The following is a 17,552-nucleotide window of genomic DNA, read 5'->3' on the forward strand; positions in this document are numbered from 1 at the left end:
AGAAATAGATGAAATCTTATAATAAACCCCTTATTTTTACAAACTGTACAGAAGGCTGGAAGCAACTGCAGCTAGTTCCACAATGGCTTGTTTGAAGAAAACATGAATTCAAGTCTGCCAAGTTGTGAGTGTAATGTGGATGGCACTTGATGCTCTAGTGCAGCACTGTGGGCTGCTCAGTGTCATGTAACACTTGTCCCTGGCTGGCACACAGGGGAGCATCATGAAAGAGGGAGGAGGGACTGATGCCCTTCTTTCCCCATACTGCCCTTCATCACAGGAGTGACTCAGAGGTAGTGAATATTCCAAGGAAAACACAGTAGTTAATGCTGTTTATAAACACTGATAACACACAGCTCCACAGTTCAAAATACTGTTCCTATGACATGAGTGGTTGTAGAGTACCTGTGACTCCCTTTATTCCATACCTTCTCCAGTTCTCATGCTGTTCTTTCTTCTTGCAAGTGGGTGGCTGGGGACTGTACTTCTTCCAGTTAGGGTTACTGCAGCAGCAGGTGCTCTGCTGGTACTCTTACCTGAGGTCAGTGATACACTAAAACTGAAGTTTGTGAAAGGCCTAAAGGGCTTTAAATTCATCAGCCTCCTGGGGAGCTGGGATTTGATGCAAGGCTGGTTGCACTGTCCTGCATGGAGAGAGTGGTTTCAGATGTGAACTGCTTAACCACAGGCCTCTGTAATACTGCGCTGGAGCTGGGGGGGGCTAACTGACACAAGTGAGCTCTGACCTTACCAGGGAAAGAAAACGGGTCAAGAAGAGGTAATAGGTACAAGCTGTCAATATTCTCCTGCTCATGTAACCCACATTAAAGCAAGTCTGCCATGAAAGCTGAGTGGACAAGTCTTGCCACCCAGCCCTATTAAGAATGTTCTTGAAAGTCTTAAGTTAAGAATTATCACCATTAAGTCACATCAGAATGGACCAAAGCGGTCCAGGCTCTTGTGATAGCAGGGTGCAGTGCTCAGCTGAGCTCTTTTTGTCAAGGCTGTAGGAGGATGCTGGTCTCAGTTTCCATCTGCTGTGTCTTTTACTGCCCAAGTCTTGAATAGCAGTAAGGAGCATGGGTCACCTTTAGTGTGGTCTTGTTCTGAAGCACCAAGTCTTGTTTCTGAATTTGTTCATGACAATTGAGTTTCTTTCATTTCTTCTCTGTGCTTTTGGGAGGGGTTATTATTCCTCCTGTTGACACAGGTGATAACTGCCCTGGAGCAGTAGACACTACTCCACTGTTCACTTCTTCCTGTGTATTGGGGAAAGAAGACAACAGTTAATACCTGTGACAAGGTCTCCTTTCCTGGGGCAGTAGGAGGCAGCAGTGCTTCCTCACACCACTCATACAATTCAAACGCTCCAGAGTCAGGATACTGAGAAAACCACAGTGACATTGCATAACTAAGTGAAGATTATTCTCTTATAAACACCTCTCCAGTACTGGTAATGCAAGTGTTTGCTCATGACCTGGGAGTGTTAGGGTAAATCATGTGTTGTTTATAGCATGGTGGTTGGGCACTCACTCACCGAGGTGAGCCAGGCCAGGTGCGAGCAGGGAGGTGCTTTGGCCACTCACAGCTGCCTCAGGACAAAGGATGTGTAATGAACTCTCAGCTGCCAAAGTGCACATCCACAAACCACTTACCAGCATGTCCAGATAATTTGTGTGGGTCTGGATATTGTGTCGATCTTCCGCTGCAACCTTCTTAAAGTTCTTCAGCTTCACAGGGACCTTTTTTGCCACATTCACAAAAGGAACCATCCATTGTACACACTCTGAAATGCTGTCCCAATCTAAGCCTAAAGGGTAGAACACAGGAATATATTTAGTAATCATGGGGGAGTTGCACCGTGTTGCAATATGGCCACGAGTTAAAAAACACAGTAAATAATACTGCAGATAAAGATTCAGAAACATCCTCCCAGAAACAGCCAACATTTCCTGATGTTGTTACTTAAAAGGGTGGTAGCTGTGGAGGGTGAAAGGAGGTCACAAGGGCTGTTGTTGCTTTCCGGGGGAGTCTGAAGTGACTTGTGGCTTGAGCACAAGATTGTGAGACATGCTATAAAAAACATACACTGGGTGCTACTGACAGACATGCACAACTGCTTAAGAACTACATTTCAGGAGAAAAAGTGGCCAAATATATAGCTAATGCTCTCCCACACACCTGGAAGTCACAGAGCAAATATTAGCCCAAAAGCAAGAAAAATAAATGTTTCAATTCCTTAGCAAAAGCTGCACTGCTGAAGGTGTTTCCTTCTTTTGAGTCTTTGTAACGTCTGAAATAGTGGTAGGAAGTGAAATTAGAAGGAAAAGAAAACCAGGGAACAAATACTAGTGTCCATGTAGGTTTTGGTCTTTGACAGCTTGGTAAACCAATATCCTCTTAAACAGATTTGGGCTTGTGACAACTTCCAAAATTCCCTGCCTAACAAGGCCAAGCTTTACAGAGGCATCTTACCTGAAGCTTTCTTAACTATTTCGATTGAGGTATAGTGGCAGAGCGCTGCAGCAGCTAGTGTTCTGTACTGGAAGTCCAAAGAATTTACATCCAGAATACACAGGTCTAAAAGCTGAGGAAATAAAGAGTAACAAATTTTAACAAGCTGATACTTTATCATGATCCTGGTCTCAGAGAGGGCTATGCACACAGCAGTCCTCCTACAGCCTCTGCCCCAGAACAGAGCTGAGCTCCAGGAAGGTGCCATCATAAATTTAAATACTGCCTAGTGCAATATTTACACCACTGAGCTACCCAGCCTCAGTAAGCCTCTCTGAGGCTGGGCTCAATACATGCCCATACAAATGGAACCACAGCACTTCCAAAATAGTCAAAACACTCCCCAGGCTGCCTTGTTGGCAATTACACAGAAACACTGTTAAGGGCAGCAACAGGTACAAACGCCTAGAGTCCAAAATTATCCACCTTCCTCTCAGAGGTGTCACTGCTCTTTATAGAATGCTGGAATGCACAGTGATTAAAAAAATAAAATGGATTTTTTAATCTTTCCAGCATACAGAAAAGGGAGACATGAAACACAGAGGTACTTGTCCCCAAAACTGAATTTCTTTGGTGGAGTCAAACTTGCACATTCCTTAACAAAGTAACAGGCGAGGGGAAACAAGGGAACATTAAGAACAAAGTGGCTTTCAGGGTGTAATATTCAGTTGTGCTTGTCATTGCCCCAAGAACCGTTTTCCAACAGTTTGCTACCTACCTGGGCTATTTGAATGAATTTTTCCTGAGAATACTGAGGTAGCAGCACTTTCGGAACATCCTTCAGAGCATCCACTTGAAGATAGAGGTTCAGCCAAGAGACAATTGTCACTGGACAGAGTTCCCATTTTAAAGCCTGAAAATATTAAACAAACAGTTAAGTGCCTTAAACCACTCACGAATAATTTTGTGCTCTGATTTCTTCTATACCTCTGCTGAGATTATTGCACATATCCTTAAAAACTAAAAAATATTTACAACTTCAAGTAGAAATATTCTTTTTAGGTTGCATTCTCACTGTTTTTTTGAGAAGACTGTGCTAAGATCAGAACAAATCTGTACCCTTTTTCCTGTGCAGTTGGATTTTATATATCTTCTCCATGCAGAAGCTAGGAAATGAATATTATTTCCTCAAGCTTTTGGGCTAGCTGTGTGAACCTGCAGCTCATATCTATTAAAGAACAAATGCATAGAGTCCTGTGCTGGTAAAGATGGATCCTTTCCAAGATGAGGAGCAGCAAGCAGTGTGAGATCTTTGCCTGTCTCTCCAAATGCCCCTGTTCCTAGACAGCAAGGGATGTTGGCAAGTGTAGTACATTACAGTGACAGCCTTCCAGCTTGCCTGTGGCTGGCTGCACTGTTAAGAGCTTTTACATTCACACAAGCATGACAAACTTGCCCTTTTCTACCAGTCAGGGACTGCATCCCAGCCAGGGTGTCAGAGGTCCACTGCACACACAACAAAGGCTTCACTATTGTGCAGAAACAGGGACAGGTTCCTTTTTCTAAGCAAGTAAGTGACATTAAAACACAAGGCTCAGCTGCAGAGTCTTTCACTCAACACTTGCAAACACAGCAAATTCTTACCTTTAACATAATAAGTTCCATTCTTACAATATCATCTTCACTGCAAGCACCATCAGTGACATAAGCAAATTCCTGTATTTTAGGAGCGTAGATTTCCTTTAAAGGGAGAGAAAATGAAGATGAGTGCATCTCACTGTTCTAAGAAAGGCTGAGAAGATACTGGGCAATACTTTTCTGTCCGTATTAACATGTTAACATTTCTTATGCTACAACAGTGTTTTTTTCATTATATGAACTGACATGAAACTTACAGGATAAGGAGATAACACATAACCTACTCAAGTTTTAGTATCTGTTGTATAATGCAATGGACTCATTGCAACTCTTTGAGCTTCTGGGGAAATAAATGCTGACCAAGCAATCAGAACACCCTTTCATTTATAGATCTTTCTGCTCAGCCATTCCAATGCTGTAAAAACATACATTATCCCAATTCCCCTACAGATGGCTGGCTGGTACAGGTTACCTGCAATGTCAGTGCTGATGTAATCGAAAAAAAAAAGTGAGAGAAAATTCCACTGTAACTGCCAAAATCCATGGTTAAGGAAATTTTCTAAGCCAGTCATGCCAGATGGGGCCAAGAATAGCTTGGTGTGTAAGACAGCTTGCCAGCAAAACTTCTTCCCTACAGCTGGCTCTGTGACCACCACAGCCCCACACACTTCCTTAGGACAGGTGACTGTTCGTAGGGCACAACCTTGCTTTGGGAATCACAGTGAGACCTGGGGGTTCCAAGATACCAACCCCAGGTTTTCCTGTCAGTCTATGCATTATCCAAAAGTATGCTCTTGGCCATGGATGCAGCACACATGTGAGGTATCACCATTGCTGCACTTAAAACTCGCACTCAACTTCATGGAGGATATCATAAGGGTATCAGCCTGATTGTACAGGCAGTTCAAGACTTAGCCTTGGTTTTGTTCAAGTCCCACACCCATTCCTGAGATTGTTCGCCAACTGCTGTATATTTGGAAAAAGACAAGACAAAACAAAACTACTTCTAGCCCATTTGCATGCCTTTTGAAGTTTATGTGGTCTCCTTCCCTGCTGCTGGAGAAAGGGAGGACAAAAACTACTCTCCAAGAGACTGACAAATGCACAATTGAAGGAAGAGAAAAAAAATTTCCCTTCTGACCTTCAGTGTTGCACATACACCATCAAGTTCAAAAGATCCAGACAAGAAATAATTGTTATCACTATCTTTGTAGTTACTCCAAATTCTATATCCTCCTCCTGTAACAGGGCTTCTTACCTCAAGTTTGGAGGCAATAAATAATGAGGTAATTCCTATGAGCTGAAGCATGCTCTTGTTAATGTTCTTCTGTGTCAACATGAACCTATCAAAGAAGTCTTGAGCTAGGTAGAAGGTTTCCCGGTGGAGTGCATACACCTCGCACACCTACAGCAGGGGAAACAAACAATTCAGTTTTCTGTTTAAAAACTGTGCATACACATTGGAGTATTCAAGCTTTAACAGCAACATGCAGGTTCACCTTTTGCACACACAGAGCTTCGCATACCAAGGTATGGTAGGATGTAGTGGATAGCACGGCATTGGAAAAGCTATTTCCCATGCTACCACATAAATGGGAATTTCCTATCATGTACTAACAGACTTCCAAAAAATACTTTTTCCAAATCAAATAGTAACCATTTTTCCATTGAAAGAAGAAAGCCTGTTGAGGAAAAAAACCCAACAAAACAGCTACACCTACACATACTAATTACCTTGATTAAGAATACTCTCAAGCCTCAAACTGAAGTCAAATCCTCACTGAATTCCCAGTAGGTCTGTCCTAGGGCAGAACCACTGAAAAATCAGTCTTTGGCTGTACAGCAAAGAAGCCTGGAAGCTCCTGCTGGAGGGGGCTCTGCTGGCAGGCCAGGAGCACTGCCTGCAGCCCCTCAGGCACACAGCCTCACTAAGCAGGAACAAAACTGCAGGAGCCGCCATCTGCTCAATCCCATTGCTGGTTTCCCTGGCAGGGAGAACTTTTAAATACTCTCATTGTATCCAAGTGTTTCAAATGCCAGTTGAACAAAAAAAAAAGGAGAGTGCCCAGACCTGGAGATCTTAGGGAGAGCCCTACTTTTTCACCTAATCTCTAATTAAATTGGGAGGGGCTATCACATATCCAGCTCATCTGCAACTCCATACCCCTTCCACAACTAGGAAGCAGTTACATATCTATTAATTACTTACAATCTACATATAATAAAAGAAAATCCAAGGAATAGATCCCAGCTGCTGCATTATTTTACTTGGATACAAAGTCAGAATAAAATCTCACTACTACAAGCTATTTCCCAAGACAGGGTTGGAAGTTCATTTGCAGATTACATCCCTTCCTGACCACCAAAAATGCAACTGATTGGCAGAAATAGCACAGCCCCACTCTTTTAGACTTGATATATTGCCAGATAATTAATTTATGTGTTACTCTGATATTATTAACAACTGCTCTCAAGAAGATTCAGAACTAAAACTGTGTAGACAAGGCACACCCATAAATAATGGGCAGTTTCTATAGAATTGCATTTCCGAAACATGTTAAGCAGTATCTGTTATAATGTTACAGAAGAGTGTTAGGAGGAGGTCTCAAAGCTGCTGGGATTTAAATTCACTGTGGCATATAGAACCACTAAGCTGGATGAAAGCAGTGCCCTTGCTGATATTTTTGTTTGGAAATGGGATGATTTCCTAATTCAAGATCTAAAAAAAAGCAACAAATTAATTTAATTGTGGTAATAAGTAAATTCCACATTAGAGGAACTAGTGAAGCACACAATCTGAATGGGTTTTTAAACAGAATGTATTTTAAAAAATACTTTCATTTTTCTTCAAATTCCTTGCTAATATGATTTATTCATAACCTTTTCACATAACAGCTGCCTATATCAAAAACTTTTACTTGTCAGCCATTGATATATTCTGCGCACTTCATATGATGAAATTGCAAATTCACTATGAAATTAGAAAATAGCATCATGGGCTGACACTCAAGAGCTCTTGACATGGTCAGGGTCATAAATCCCTCAATACAGATGCAGTTGTCTCATGGCTATTTAGATACAGTCTACCCCCTAAGTTAGAGATCCATAACTGGTCTGTGTTCAGCAATTTCATTACAAGTGTCTCAAAATGAGATTTGTCTCCCTTGCAGGATGTAGCGGGTCATGAGCAAAAGCTAAGCACTTTCATTGGGCTGTCATGGGGGAAAGTTCAGTGCCTTCTGCCTGGGAAGGCCCAGATGTAGCTCACCAAGAGGATAGAAAGCAGTCACTTGTTCTGTTGCAAAACAGTTTTACCATGTTTTTATAACGGCATATGTTACTATTAGATCTTTCTGTAAAAGCTGCTGCCTACTTCACATGCACAACACTCAGCAAAGTAACTAAAAGTACACACCTCTAAGAGCCAGTCTAGCAGTATCGATCTCATGTGAGGTTGCAAACTAGAATGTAGTGATGTGAAGTGTTTGCAGTGAGCATATCTGTTCTCCTTCGTCAGGATGTTGAGCCAGACGTCTTTGGAATTTCCCCAGCTATGGAATAAAGTTACACAAAGCATTATTAAGTATATACACAATTCACAAAAAAAAAAAAAAAAACACAAAAAACATAAAAACAGACATTACTTATCATTTACAGACATTCAGAAACAAAAATTCCACATACTGTAAGGCCCTTATGGTAATTGGAAAACTGCAGGAAGACTTGGAACATCTTACATTACCACAACACCAGCTTGCCAAGATCACCAGCAAGTCCAGCTCTACAGAACAGGTAGTAAAACTGAACATGAGCCTCTCAAAGCTGCATGTGCAACCAGAGTTTCCTACTTTGCCTATATATATACCCCTTCTAAGGAAACACAAAGCAAACATAAGTTGTCCAGTTTAGATTGAGAAAACTGGAGTGTTTAAAAGTCACTCATCCATCCCTTTACTTTCTAGCTTACTTCAAGGCTCAGAAGCAAGCGATTCAGAGAAAAATTTAGTTCTTTATTACTAACTTAATATTTATTATTTATTAGCCCTCCAGTCTGTTTGGGAAGATGATGCCTATATCATGAATATGGCTTAATTTGTAATTGTTATTATTAAATTAATTGATACGGGTTTTTCTTAGACGCACTTCTCATCCTGCAGGTACTAAGAGGAAAAGCATGTTAACCAACGAAATTACCATTTCCTACTGAAATTTTTGGACTTATGTATTTACCTTCCCCCAAGCAGAAGCAGAGAGACAGAGCTGATCACTGGTATTGCCTACAAATTTTAACCCAGGTCAGTGTCATTCAGTTGCCCTCCTAAGTTAATAGCTAGGGAGATATTTGCTTGTTTAATGCACAACTCTCTCAGTTTAAGCAGACAGGCATTGAGAAATGACTTGTGATCTTCTTACAGCAGGTTAGGGAAGGATGGAGAAGGTAGGAAAAGTACAGTAATTTCACGACCATAAGGCGCACCGGACTATAAGGCGCACCCCCCGGGAGCCGGCACATTTTGCAACTTTGTAGATCAGATAAGGCGCACCGGTCTATAAGGCGCACCGGGTTTTTTTTTGCAGCGAGGCTCCGCCCCCAGCTCCTCCCGCGCGCTTGCTGGCCGAGGCCCCGCCTCAACCCAGCAGCCATTGGCTCCCGGGCCTGCCTGTACCCGGCAGGGCCGGGCTATGCCCACCGCCGCTCCGTGCAGCATCCCCAGGGCCCCGCTGTTCCGGGAGTTCCCTGGCGCTCCGGGTGACCCAATGCCGGCAGGCTTGCCCCGTGCCGCCGCTGCCCCGATTCCAGCTGCTTGCCCCCTCCCCGCGTGGCAGCCGCTCCGATTCTGGCGGCTTTCCCCCTCTCCGCATGGCGGCCGCGGTGATGCGGGGGCTTTCGCCCCCCCCCCGCGCGGCGGCCGCCGTGCTTCTGGGGGTTTTCGCCCCGCCCGCGCGGCGACCGCCGTGATTCCGGGGGCTTTCGCCCCGCCCGCGCGGCGGCCGCCGTGCTTCCGGGGGCTTTCGCCCACCCCGCGCGGCGGCCGCCGTGATTCCGGGGGCTTTCGCCCACCCCGCGCGGCGGCCGCCGTGATTCCGGGGGCTTTCGCCCACCCCGCGCGGCGGCCGCCGTGATTCCGGGGGCTTTCGCCCACCCCGCGCGGCGGCCGCCGTGATTCCGGGGGCTTTCGCCCACCCCGCGCGGCGGCCGCCGTGATTCCGGGGGCTTTCGCCCACCCCGCGCGGCGGCCGCCGTGATTCCGGGGGCTTTCGCCCACCCCGCGCGGCGGCCGCCGTGATTCCGGGGGCTTTCGCCCACCCCGCGCGGCGGCCGCCGTGATTCCGGGGGCTTTCGCCCCGCCCGCGCGGCGGCCGCCGTGCTTCCGGGGGCTTTCGCCCCGCCCGCGCGGCAGCCGATCCGATCTCTGCGGCTTTCGCCCCCCCCGCGCAGCAGCCGATCCGATCTCTGCGGCTTTCGCCCCCCCCCGCGCAGCAGCCGATCCGATCTCTGCGGCTTTCGCCCCCCCCGCGCAGCAGCCGATCCGATCCCTGCGGCTTTCGCCCCCCCCGCGCAGCAGCCGATCCGATCCCTGCGGCTTTCGCCCCCCCCGCGCAGCAGCCGATCCGATTCCTGCGGCTTTAACACCCCCCGCAAGGGATGCCGGCGGGACGGCCCTGCGCGGGGGAGGCCCCGATGCCGGCGGGTCCGCCCCGCGCGGGGGCGGCCCCGAAGCCGGCGGGTCCGCCCCGCGCGGGGGCGGCCCCGAAGCCGGCGGGTCCGCCCCGCGCGGGGGCGGCCCCGAAGCCGGCGGGACGGCCCTGCGCGGGGGACGCCCCGATGCCGGCGGGGTGGCCCCGAAGCCGGCGGGTCCGCCCCGCGCGGGGGCGGCCCCGAAGCCGGCGGGTCCGCCCCGCGCGGGGGCGGCCCCGATGCCGGCGGGACGGCCCCGCGCGGGGGAGGCCCCGATGCCGGCGGGTCCGCCCCGCGCGGGGGTGGCCCCGAAGCCGGCGGGTCCGCCCCGCGCGGGGGTGGCCCCGAAGCCGGCGGGTCCGCCCCGCGCGGGGGTGGCCCCGAAGCCGGCGGGACGGCCCTGCGTGGGGGACGCCTCGATGCCGGTGGGGAGGCCCCGAAGCCGGCGGGGAGGCCCCGATGCCGGCGGGTCCGCCCCGCGCGGGGGCGACCCCGAAGCCGGCGGGCTCTCACTTCCGGGGTGGCAAATGTCGCAACTTTGTAGATCAGATAAGGCGCACCGGACTATAAGGCGCACTTCCGATTTTGGGGGGAGATTTTAGTCAAAAGGGTGCGCCTTATAGTCGTGAAATTACTGTAAATGATCCTCTTATTCAGCTAATCAGAAAAGATGGAGTTCAGCTTTACCAGACGCCTGTCAACAACAGGATTAAGCACCTTGCATGGAACTCTGTATCTGAACATGTCTTTGAGGCAAAGCATCACCTGGCAACATCTCAAAGTTCTGATCCAGTTTGGGCCAGAACAAAAAAATCCCAACCAAAGTATACCTAGAAAGGTTCTCTTAAAGTAATGCTTCCTGTTCTGCTTCTCTTCTCATTCACCTTGGCAGAAATTTTCCTTAACACATTACATACATGCATACCTCTTTCATTAAATGTTAAGCTGATACAAACTCCAACTGGGTACTTATCTAACACACCTGAATGCCTAGGAAATTCTGAAATTGAAAACTGGAATTTAGCCAGCTAAGCTATCTTCCTGCAGAAGGCAACTGTCTAGAACCGTGTCTGTACCAAGTGCATTGCATTAGCAAGCTACCTGCACAGTGATACTGCCACAAGTTTATTTGAACATTTTTAAGTTGTGTAATAAAATTTTGTTAAATATTTTTGGCTGCTCAGTTCCAATAGCACTGAAAGAAGTTTAGTTTAACCATTATGCGCCTCTTAACCACTTAGAGCATACAGTGTTAATTTATAAAAGGACAGCTCTGAAAGGTGAAAACTATCTGTCTGGTGTGTTTATAAGATCAGTGCAAAAATATCCAAACAACCAAACCCAAGAATTTCTGTCTTTTGCTGGTACATCAAATCTTTTGTGGGATAAGGAGACAAGTAGAAGTGTGTATTATATAAACACAATACAACAGATTTTATTAGAGTAGTTCAGATATTAACAATTACTCCATCTGTTAAACTTACTTGAGTTCTGGCAAAGGTGATGGATTTATGAAGAGGTTCCTGAATCTGTATTTTTTGAATCTTGAGAAGTCAGTGGTTACTGGTTCTTTGTGAGGTGTTTCAATAATTATGCAAGGTGAGATGCCTCCTGTTATCGTGGGGGGCCAACAACTCTGCAAAATAAACAAGGTATCTTTTAAATGCTGAGTTTACTACGAAAGCAAGAAAGGCAAGAAGTAGATTACAGTAACAACAACGATATATGTAATGTACATTAGTATTTCTGGATCTCAGCATTGATCCAAGTACTGAAACCAAGAAAGATGAAAATTAAAGGCCAACAAAAACTTCCGCAGTCAAGATGGAACATGTATAAATAAATTGGATGCATTTGGGAACTCAGCTTTGAGGAAGATGACCGTCTTTAGTTTATGAATCCACAAGTAGCCTATCCATTGCTTGAAAAGCTCAGTTACAGTACAAAAGGAAAATACATTAATTGCTACTAAAACACAAGACATTAGGTTGCTAGTCCTATCTACTTATCTATTCAGAGGGAAAAGAAAAGAGGGGGTGGAGGTTCTACTGTCTGTCAGTGGAAATTTAGCAACTTGTTATCTTCCAGTTTAGTGCTCCAGAGAGGAGCCACCCAACTCAGCTCCAGAGCTAGATACCCACTGAGCAAGCAGCAGCTGCAAACTCTCTCAGCTTGCCAAAGCTGATGGGATGCAATGACTCAAAAGGAGAAGAGTGCAAAGGTATTCATGCAGAAAGCCTTAGAGAAGGAATTCTAGATTACTGTAGTTAAACATAACTCATTTCACTAATGCTTGTTGGGTCGTATGTAACCAATACAAGTAAGGAGGTATCAAATCCCTGGAGCACAAGCAATGCTGTAATGGCTGACAGCCTTCAAAATGGTGACACAGAACTTCAATTATTCTCTGAGGAGTTGAGAGGGAATCCCATTCACAAAGAATGGCAACACCTGTCTCTGAACACAGAAGCTTTTCCTATACAGTTTACATGTAAGGCAAGCTACACAGGACTCCTTAGCACATCTAAACTTATTTATAGCCAGACCGAAGTATCCCAAGGGTGAAGTCACACATTCCAGCAGAATTGACCTTAATGCACGCAGCCAAGAGAAAAGTGAGGTCCTACTCCTCCTTCTCTCCTGTGATCCTCACTGCCCAGATTCCACCCCAATGCTTGTCAGACCCTCTGCTGGGTTGATTTAACTCACTAACCTGGCAGAACTTTAAACTTATTTGTAGTGCCAAATTAGCAAGATGAACCTGCATACTGCTTCATTCAAAGAGTGGAGCAAGGCAGGGAATGGAGTGCATGGCCTGCTATCAAGGAGAGAGACAGGGAAGCAGGATTTCCCCCTCTCAGCAAAGATAAGTTGTAACACTTAAGTTTCACCTCAGGTAGAGCTGATGTACTTATGCAGCATTTTTTCCTACTCAAGATTTACAAAGACAACTTCACAATCACAAGAGTTTCGCTTCACCATAGCTGTCCATCTCATTTACTTTGCAAACAGAATAACTACAAACAATATTGCTTGCAAGAGAAAGTTATAATTTTACTAATCTGCTTAAAAGTAGAAAAACATAAGGCACATCAGTTTTAAGAATTTCCTGTGTTAGTGAAAACACACTCCTAAATCGATTTAAATAATCAAAAGATCTGTTAAATGAAAGTAAAGATGTTCTGCAAGGTGATGAATCTTAACTAAATGGTCATGAAACCACACCTGAAGTTAAAACAAGTGCAGTGATCTTGTTTAGACTTGCCTCTAGGCCTTACCTGCTCAGTACATGGAATAGTTCTGAAATATCTGGGCTTATTCTCTTTTTTTCACCTAACCTTACTCTGCAGTGGGTTTTACATTGAAGGACCTTTTATCTGCAACCAAGTCACGTGTAAAAAAGCCAAAACAGATAAAAAGGTGCTAAGCTCCCATAGTTTTTAAGTATCTGAAAATACAAACTTCCCCTATTCAGTACTTTCTGGTGTGGAATGTGTGATTTCACACCCACCAACAAACCAGACAGACTCCATTACCTAGCTTGAAATGGTATTCAGGACTGAATTACCTTAATTTCATATTGATGTTTTTTAGCAATTTTCCCATCTTCTTTTTTCTTAATCTCCTGCTGAGAAGAGAGACACACATCAATACATCAACAGCGGCAAGCACACCCTCCCAAAGCTCAGGCAAACTCTTGCTACCCCTGCCCCACTTTGTAACTTGGCAAACTAAAGATTGTCCCATCCAAATGCACTGGAGAGCTTCCAGTATCATCCAGCTTTCCAAGTTGCCCAAATGGCCCACTCACCTCTGCTGTTCTCCTTTTTCTGGTCTGGAGATAATCTAGTGCTTGCAGTTCTTGTGAAGCTTCTTCTTGACAGGACAGTGGTTGCTGCTGTTTGGCTTGCAGACGGCTACTGCAAAGAGCAAAGAGTAAAAAGGCATGAGACATTAGGAGAGCAGCAGTTGTTAGATTAGTACAGATACTCTTAGTACAGTGCTAACAGCTTACCTGCGCCTTGACATCTTCTTTGGGCTATAAGATCTCTACCTGGAACAAAGTAATAGGATAAGCACAGTTAGTTCTCACAAAATCAGAAACAAGTTCCCTACTTTGCATAATGAACTCATCACAAAGAGCAGCATGGTTCACACAGCTCAAACAGAAGGGCACACTAGCCTGAGGAATGCCCGAGTAGAGTATGACTGTGGTATAAAAGCACATGCAGCCCCGTGTCCCAGGGTGCCCAGGTATGCCAGCAGTTTAGCTCAGGCTGCCTGGGCGTGGGGGCAGGGAAGTCATAAAGGGACACTTCCCACACAGGAGGATGAGGGGAGTCCCTGGGGCTGTGACCCCACTAGTCCCCCCACACCGTCCATTCCAGGTACCCACACAGACACACGTCTGGACGCTGCCGCTCCCTCCGGGGCGATGCCCCCACACCTGCCGGGATGGCCGGGCCGCGATGGGCCGGGCCGGGCGCCGCCGCCCGCGCTCCCGCCGCGCCGGTTCCGCGCCAATTTCCAGCGAGCGGGGAGGCGGCGGCGGCCTGTGCCGGGGTCAGGCTGGGCTGGGGGCACCGCCGGCGCCCGCCCTGCCCTCCCCGAGGGGCGATCCGACACCCACCCGCTCCCGAGGGTGCTGAGGGGACGCGGGAGGGCAGGACCGCCGCCCCGCCCCCCCCCGCGCTCCCGCCTGGCTGAGAGCGCGGCTCCCTCCAAAACCTGAGGGGGAAGGAAGGGGCTGCCGGGACGGCGCCTCACACGCGGGGACACCCACCCCCCGCCGGGACACCCCTCAGCGGGACCCCCGGAGCAGGGAGAGGGGCTCTGAGGGACTGTCCCCACAGGCACCCCGCTCCCAGGGCCAGGCGGGGGAGCCGGGTCCCGCCGGGGTGCGGCGCAGGCGGGCGGTCGGGGTCAGCCCGCCAAGCTGCTCGGCCGGCATCCCCGCCCCCAGCGCGCCGGGCTCCCTCCAAAACCGGGCAGCCCGCCCCCCGCGGGGCTCTCTGCGATGGGGCGGGGGGCGGCCGATGGCGGGATCCCGCCGGGACCCCGGCCCACCGCGCTGCTCCCTCCGCGGGTGCCCACCCGGGCCATCGCCACTCTCCGCTCCCTGTGGATGGGGCCGCCCGCGGGAACATCTCCCCCCAGCCCTCCTCAGCCACTCTCCCTCCAAAACGCTGCCCGGGCGGGCGGGCAGCCCGCCTCACCGCTCCCGGTCACGACTGCCGGTCACCCCGCTCCCGCCTCACTGCTCCCAGCCACCGCTGCCAGTGTCCGTCTCAGCCCCCCAGCACCGGCACCGTGTCTGCCGGTACCGGTACCGCCACCACCACCACCACTAGTACTACTATCATCACCACCATCCTCAACACCGCCACCACTACCATCATCATTAACACCATCAACATCATCAATATCATTATTATTATCACCCTCATCACCCAGCCAGCCCCCGTGCTCACCGGCGGGACCCCCGCACACCTCCGCCGCTGCCGCCCGGGCCGCGCTGCTCAGCTGGCGCCGGCGCCAACCCGCTATATAGCGCGGCCGGGCCCGCGCTGCGCATGTGCGAGGGCGGCAGGCGGCTTCCCCGCCCGTCCGCGCCCGCGCCCCGCTCGCCCCAGCGCCGCCCCTGTGCCGCGGGGCCGCGCCGACCCCCGCGCCCCGCGGGACACCCCGCGCCCCGGCCCGGCTGCCCGGGCTCCGCCGGCAGAGGCGTCCGGGAGAGCGGCAGGCAGCGCCGGGAGGAGCGCTGCCATCGCTGCCGCCGCCCGCTGCCCTGGCACCTCTCCGCCACCCGGCGCCGCTGGTGGGGGGCACCCCCGACACCATTACCCTGCTCCGGTCCGCTCCATCGGCACCCGGGCCCTGCCGGGACGGCCGCGGCTCCGCCGGGATAGCGGCAGCTCCGCCGGCGGCTCCGCGCGCCCAGCGGGGCTCAGCCCGCCCGCCCCGGGGCGGGGCCGCCGGCCGAGCCGCCAATGGCAGCGCGCGGAGCCGCGGCAGCGTGCGGCGGCCCGGGATGTAAACACGGCACGCCCGCCGCCGGCCCGCCGCGCCTGTCAGCCCCCGCCGCGGACCGGCCTGCCCAGCCTGCCGGGCCCCACGGGGCTGGTACCGCCGACACCCCGCGGCACCGGCCTGCCCAGCCTGCTGGGCCCCCCAGGCCGGTACCACCGACACCCCGCACGGCGGTGGTCGCCGGCAGCCGCGGGCTGTCGCACAGCGCACTGCACGGGGGTGGAATGACCTTCTCACTCTCTAGGAGCACCTGAAAGGAGTTGTAGCCAGGTAGGGGTTATCCTCTTCTCCCGAGTAACAAGTGACAGGGCAAGAGGACAGAGCCTGGGCTGTACCGGGGAGGTTGGGGATGTATGTTAGGGAGAATTTCTTCACAGAAGAGGTGGTTAGACATTGGAATGGACTGTCCAGGGAGGTGGTGGAGTCACCATCCCTGGAGGTGTTTAAGGAAAGACTGGATAGGGCACTTAGTGCCACGGTCTGGTTGACATGGTTTGTTCAGAGGTTGGACTTGATGATCCCAGAGTTCTTTTCCAACCTAATTACTTCTGAGATTCTGTGCTAGCTGAAGACAGGTCTCCCTCAAGCACAGCCTCCATGACATCCCATGGACAAGCCCTATCCCCTACAGAGCCGCTTTCCACACCAGCCAGGCAGGCCCATCACTGCCCCTCAGGGTCCCACCGTGTCCAAGGCAGCAGGGCCCTGCAGGAGCACCTGCCTTCCAGTCCCCTTCTCCAGCAGACGATGCTGAAGCTCACCCTCAGTGCTAGCACAGCTTCTGATAACATCATTCAGTGGTTGCAGGGAGTTTTCTTAATACATACGCTAAAAACCCAAAAATAAAACCCACACTACCCCAAAAGCAACCAAACCCCACAGCACCATAGACCTAGCAGTCTTGTAGTCAGATACTTTTCTTTAAAACCCCCAGTTCAGGGCACCTGCAGCCGTTTTGCTGATGGGGAACAATGGGCACTTTCTTGTAGTGCTGAGCACATGTACTGCAAAACAGACAAAGAGAAGCCACAGCGCCTTCAAGTAAATCCACTTTTTTTTTCCATTTATTTATCTTTTCCCAAGTGTAACATTATTAAAGGATAAACACAGGTTTTGTCTCCAAGTATATATTATAGTAATTAAACATAATACCCAGGTGCTTACCCTCCGGTGGCTTCGCCATTGTAAAGGGCAAGAAGAAAAGCAGTGCAGCCCACCAAGGCAGAAATGTCACAGCAGGGTCACTGGCAGCAGTTTAACAGGTCCCAGATTTTGGGCACTAAGGGCCATCACTCAGCTGTGTGTCCTTACAGCGCCTCATGAAGTGGGGACAACAATTCCTGGAAACTTCAAGTAAAGCACTGACATGTTGCAAGATGGACCTTGCAGCCAGCCACCTCAGCTCTGCAAAATGTCTGTTCCAGACCTTGCCATGAAGAAATCTGCTAGCTGTGGCACAAAAGGAATGTAAAAGAGCCCAAAACTCTGTCATTTAAAGAATCTTTTGTCAACTGAATATATTGCATCAGCTCATTGCAAGAAATCTAACCAGTATCATAGTTCAGGATGCCTGCAGTAGGTATGCAGGTATCTCTTCTAGTTGATTTCCACTGGAATCCACCAGCAAGATTCATCCCACTGTCTGGAAGTTTATCTCCTGCAAATAAAAGGTGGTCCCCTGAATATGGGCAAACTTGACCTAACTGACCTCCTGCCTTTAGCTGACTTGCTGAAGTTGAAATACTACCAT

General features: G+C 49.5%; 1 protein-coding gene across 5 annotated transcripts; it reads right to left on the reverse strand.

The window, feature by feature from the left end:
- Positions 1–79: 79 nt before the first annotated feature.
- Positions 80–15,699, reverse strand: LOC117001337 (G1/S-specific cyclin-E2-like). Of its 5 annotated transcripts, none has more exons than XM_033069650.2 (12): positions 15,244–15,307; positions 13,788–13,826; positions 13,584–13,692; positions 13,341–13,397; positions 11,257–11,408; positions 7,508–7,643; positions 5,351–5,497; positions 4,099–4,194; positions 3,233–3,367; positions 2,476–2,587; positions 1,656–1,810; positions 80–1,259 (listed from the first exon to the last, which is right to left on the reverse strand). In XM_033069650.2, the coding sequence occupies exons 2-12, from the start codon at positions 13,799–13,801 to the stop codon at positions 1,158–1,160; spliced, it is 1,215 nt and encodes a 404-aa protein (XP_032925541.1). In that variant the 5' UTR covers positions 13,802–13,826; positions 15,244–15,307; the 3' UTR covers positions 80–1,157. The 5 variants fall into 5 exon arrangements, with proteins under 5 accessions (XP_032925541.1, XP_032925533.1, XP_032925517.1 ...); XM_033069642.2 differs by having other exon boundaries at positions 13,341–13,400; XM_033069626.1 differs by lacking the exons at positions 80–1,259; positions 15,244–15,307 and adding an exon at positions 15,617–15,699 and having other exon boundaries at positions 1,272–1,810; positions 13,341–13,400.
- Between the last annotated feature and the right edge of the window lie 1,853 nt (positions 15,700–17,552).

This window comes from Catharus ustulatus, chromosome 1, assembly GCF_009819885.2.
Source record: "Catharus ustulatus isolate bCatUst1 chromosome 1, bCatUst1.pri.v2, whole genome shotgun sequence".
Taxonomy (NCBI): domain Eukaryota; kingdom Metazoa; phylum Chordata; class Aves; order Passeriformes; family Turdidae; genus Catharus; species Catharus ustulatus.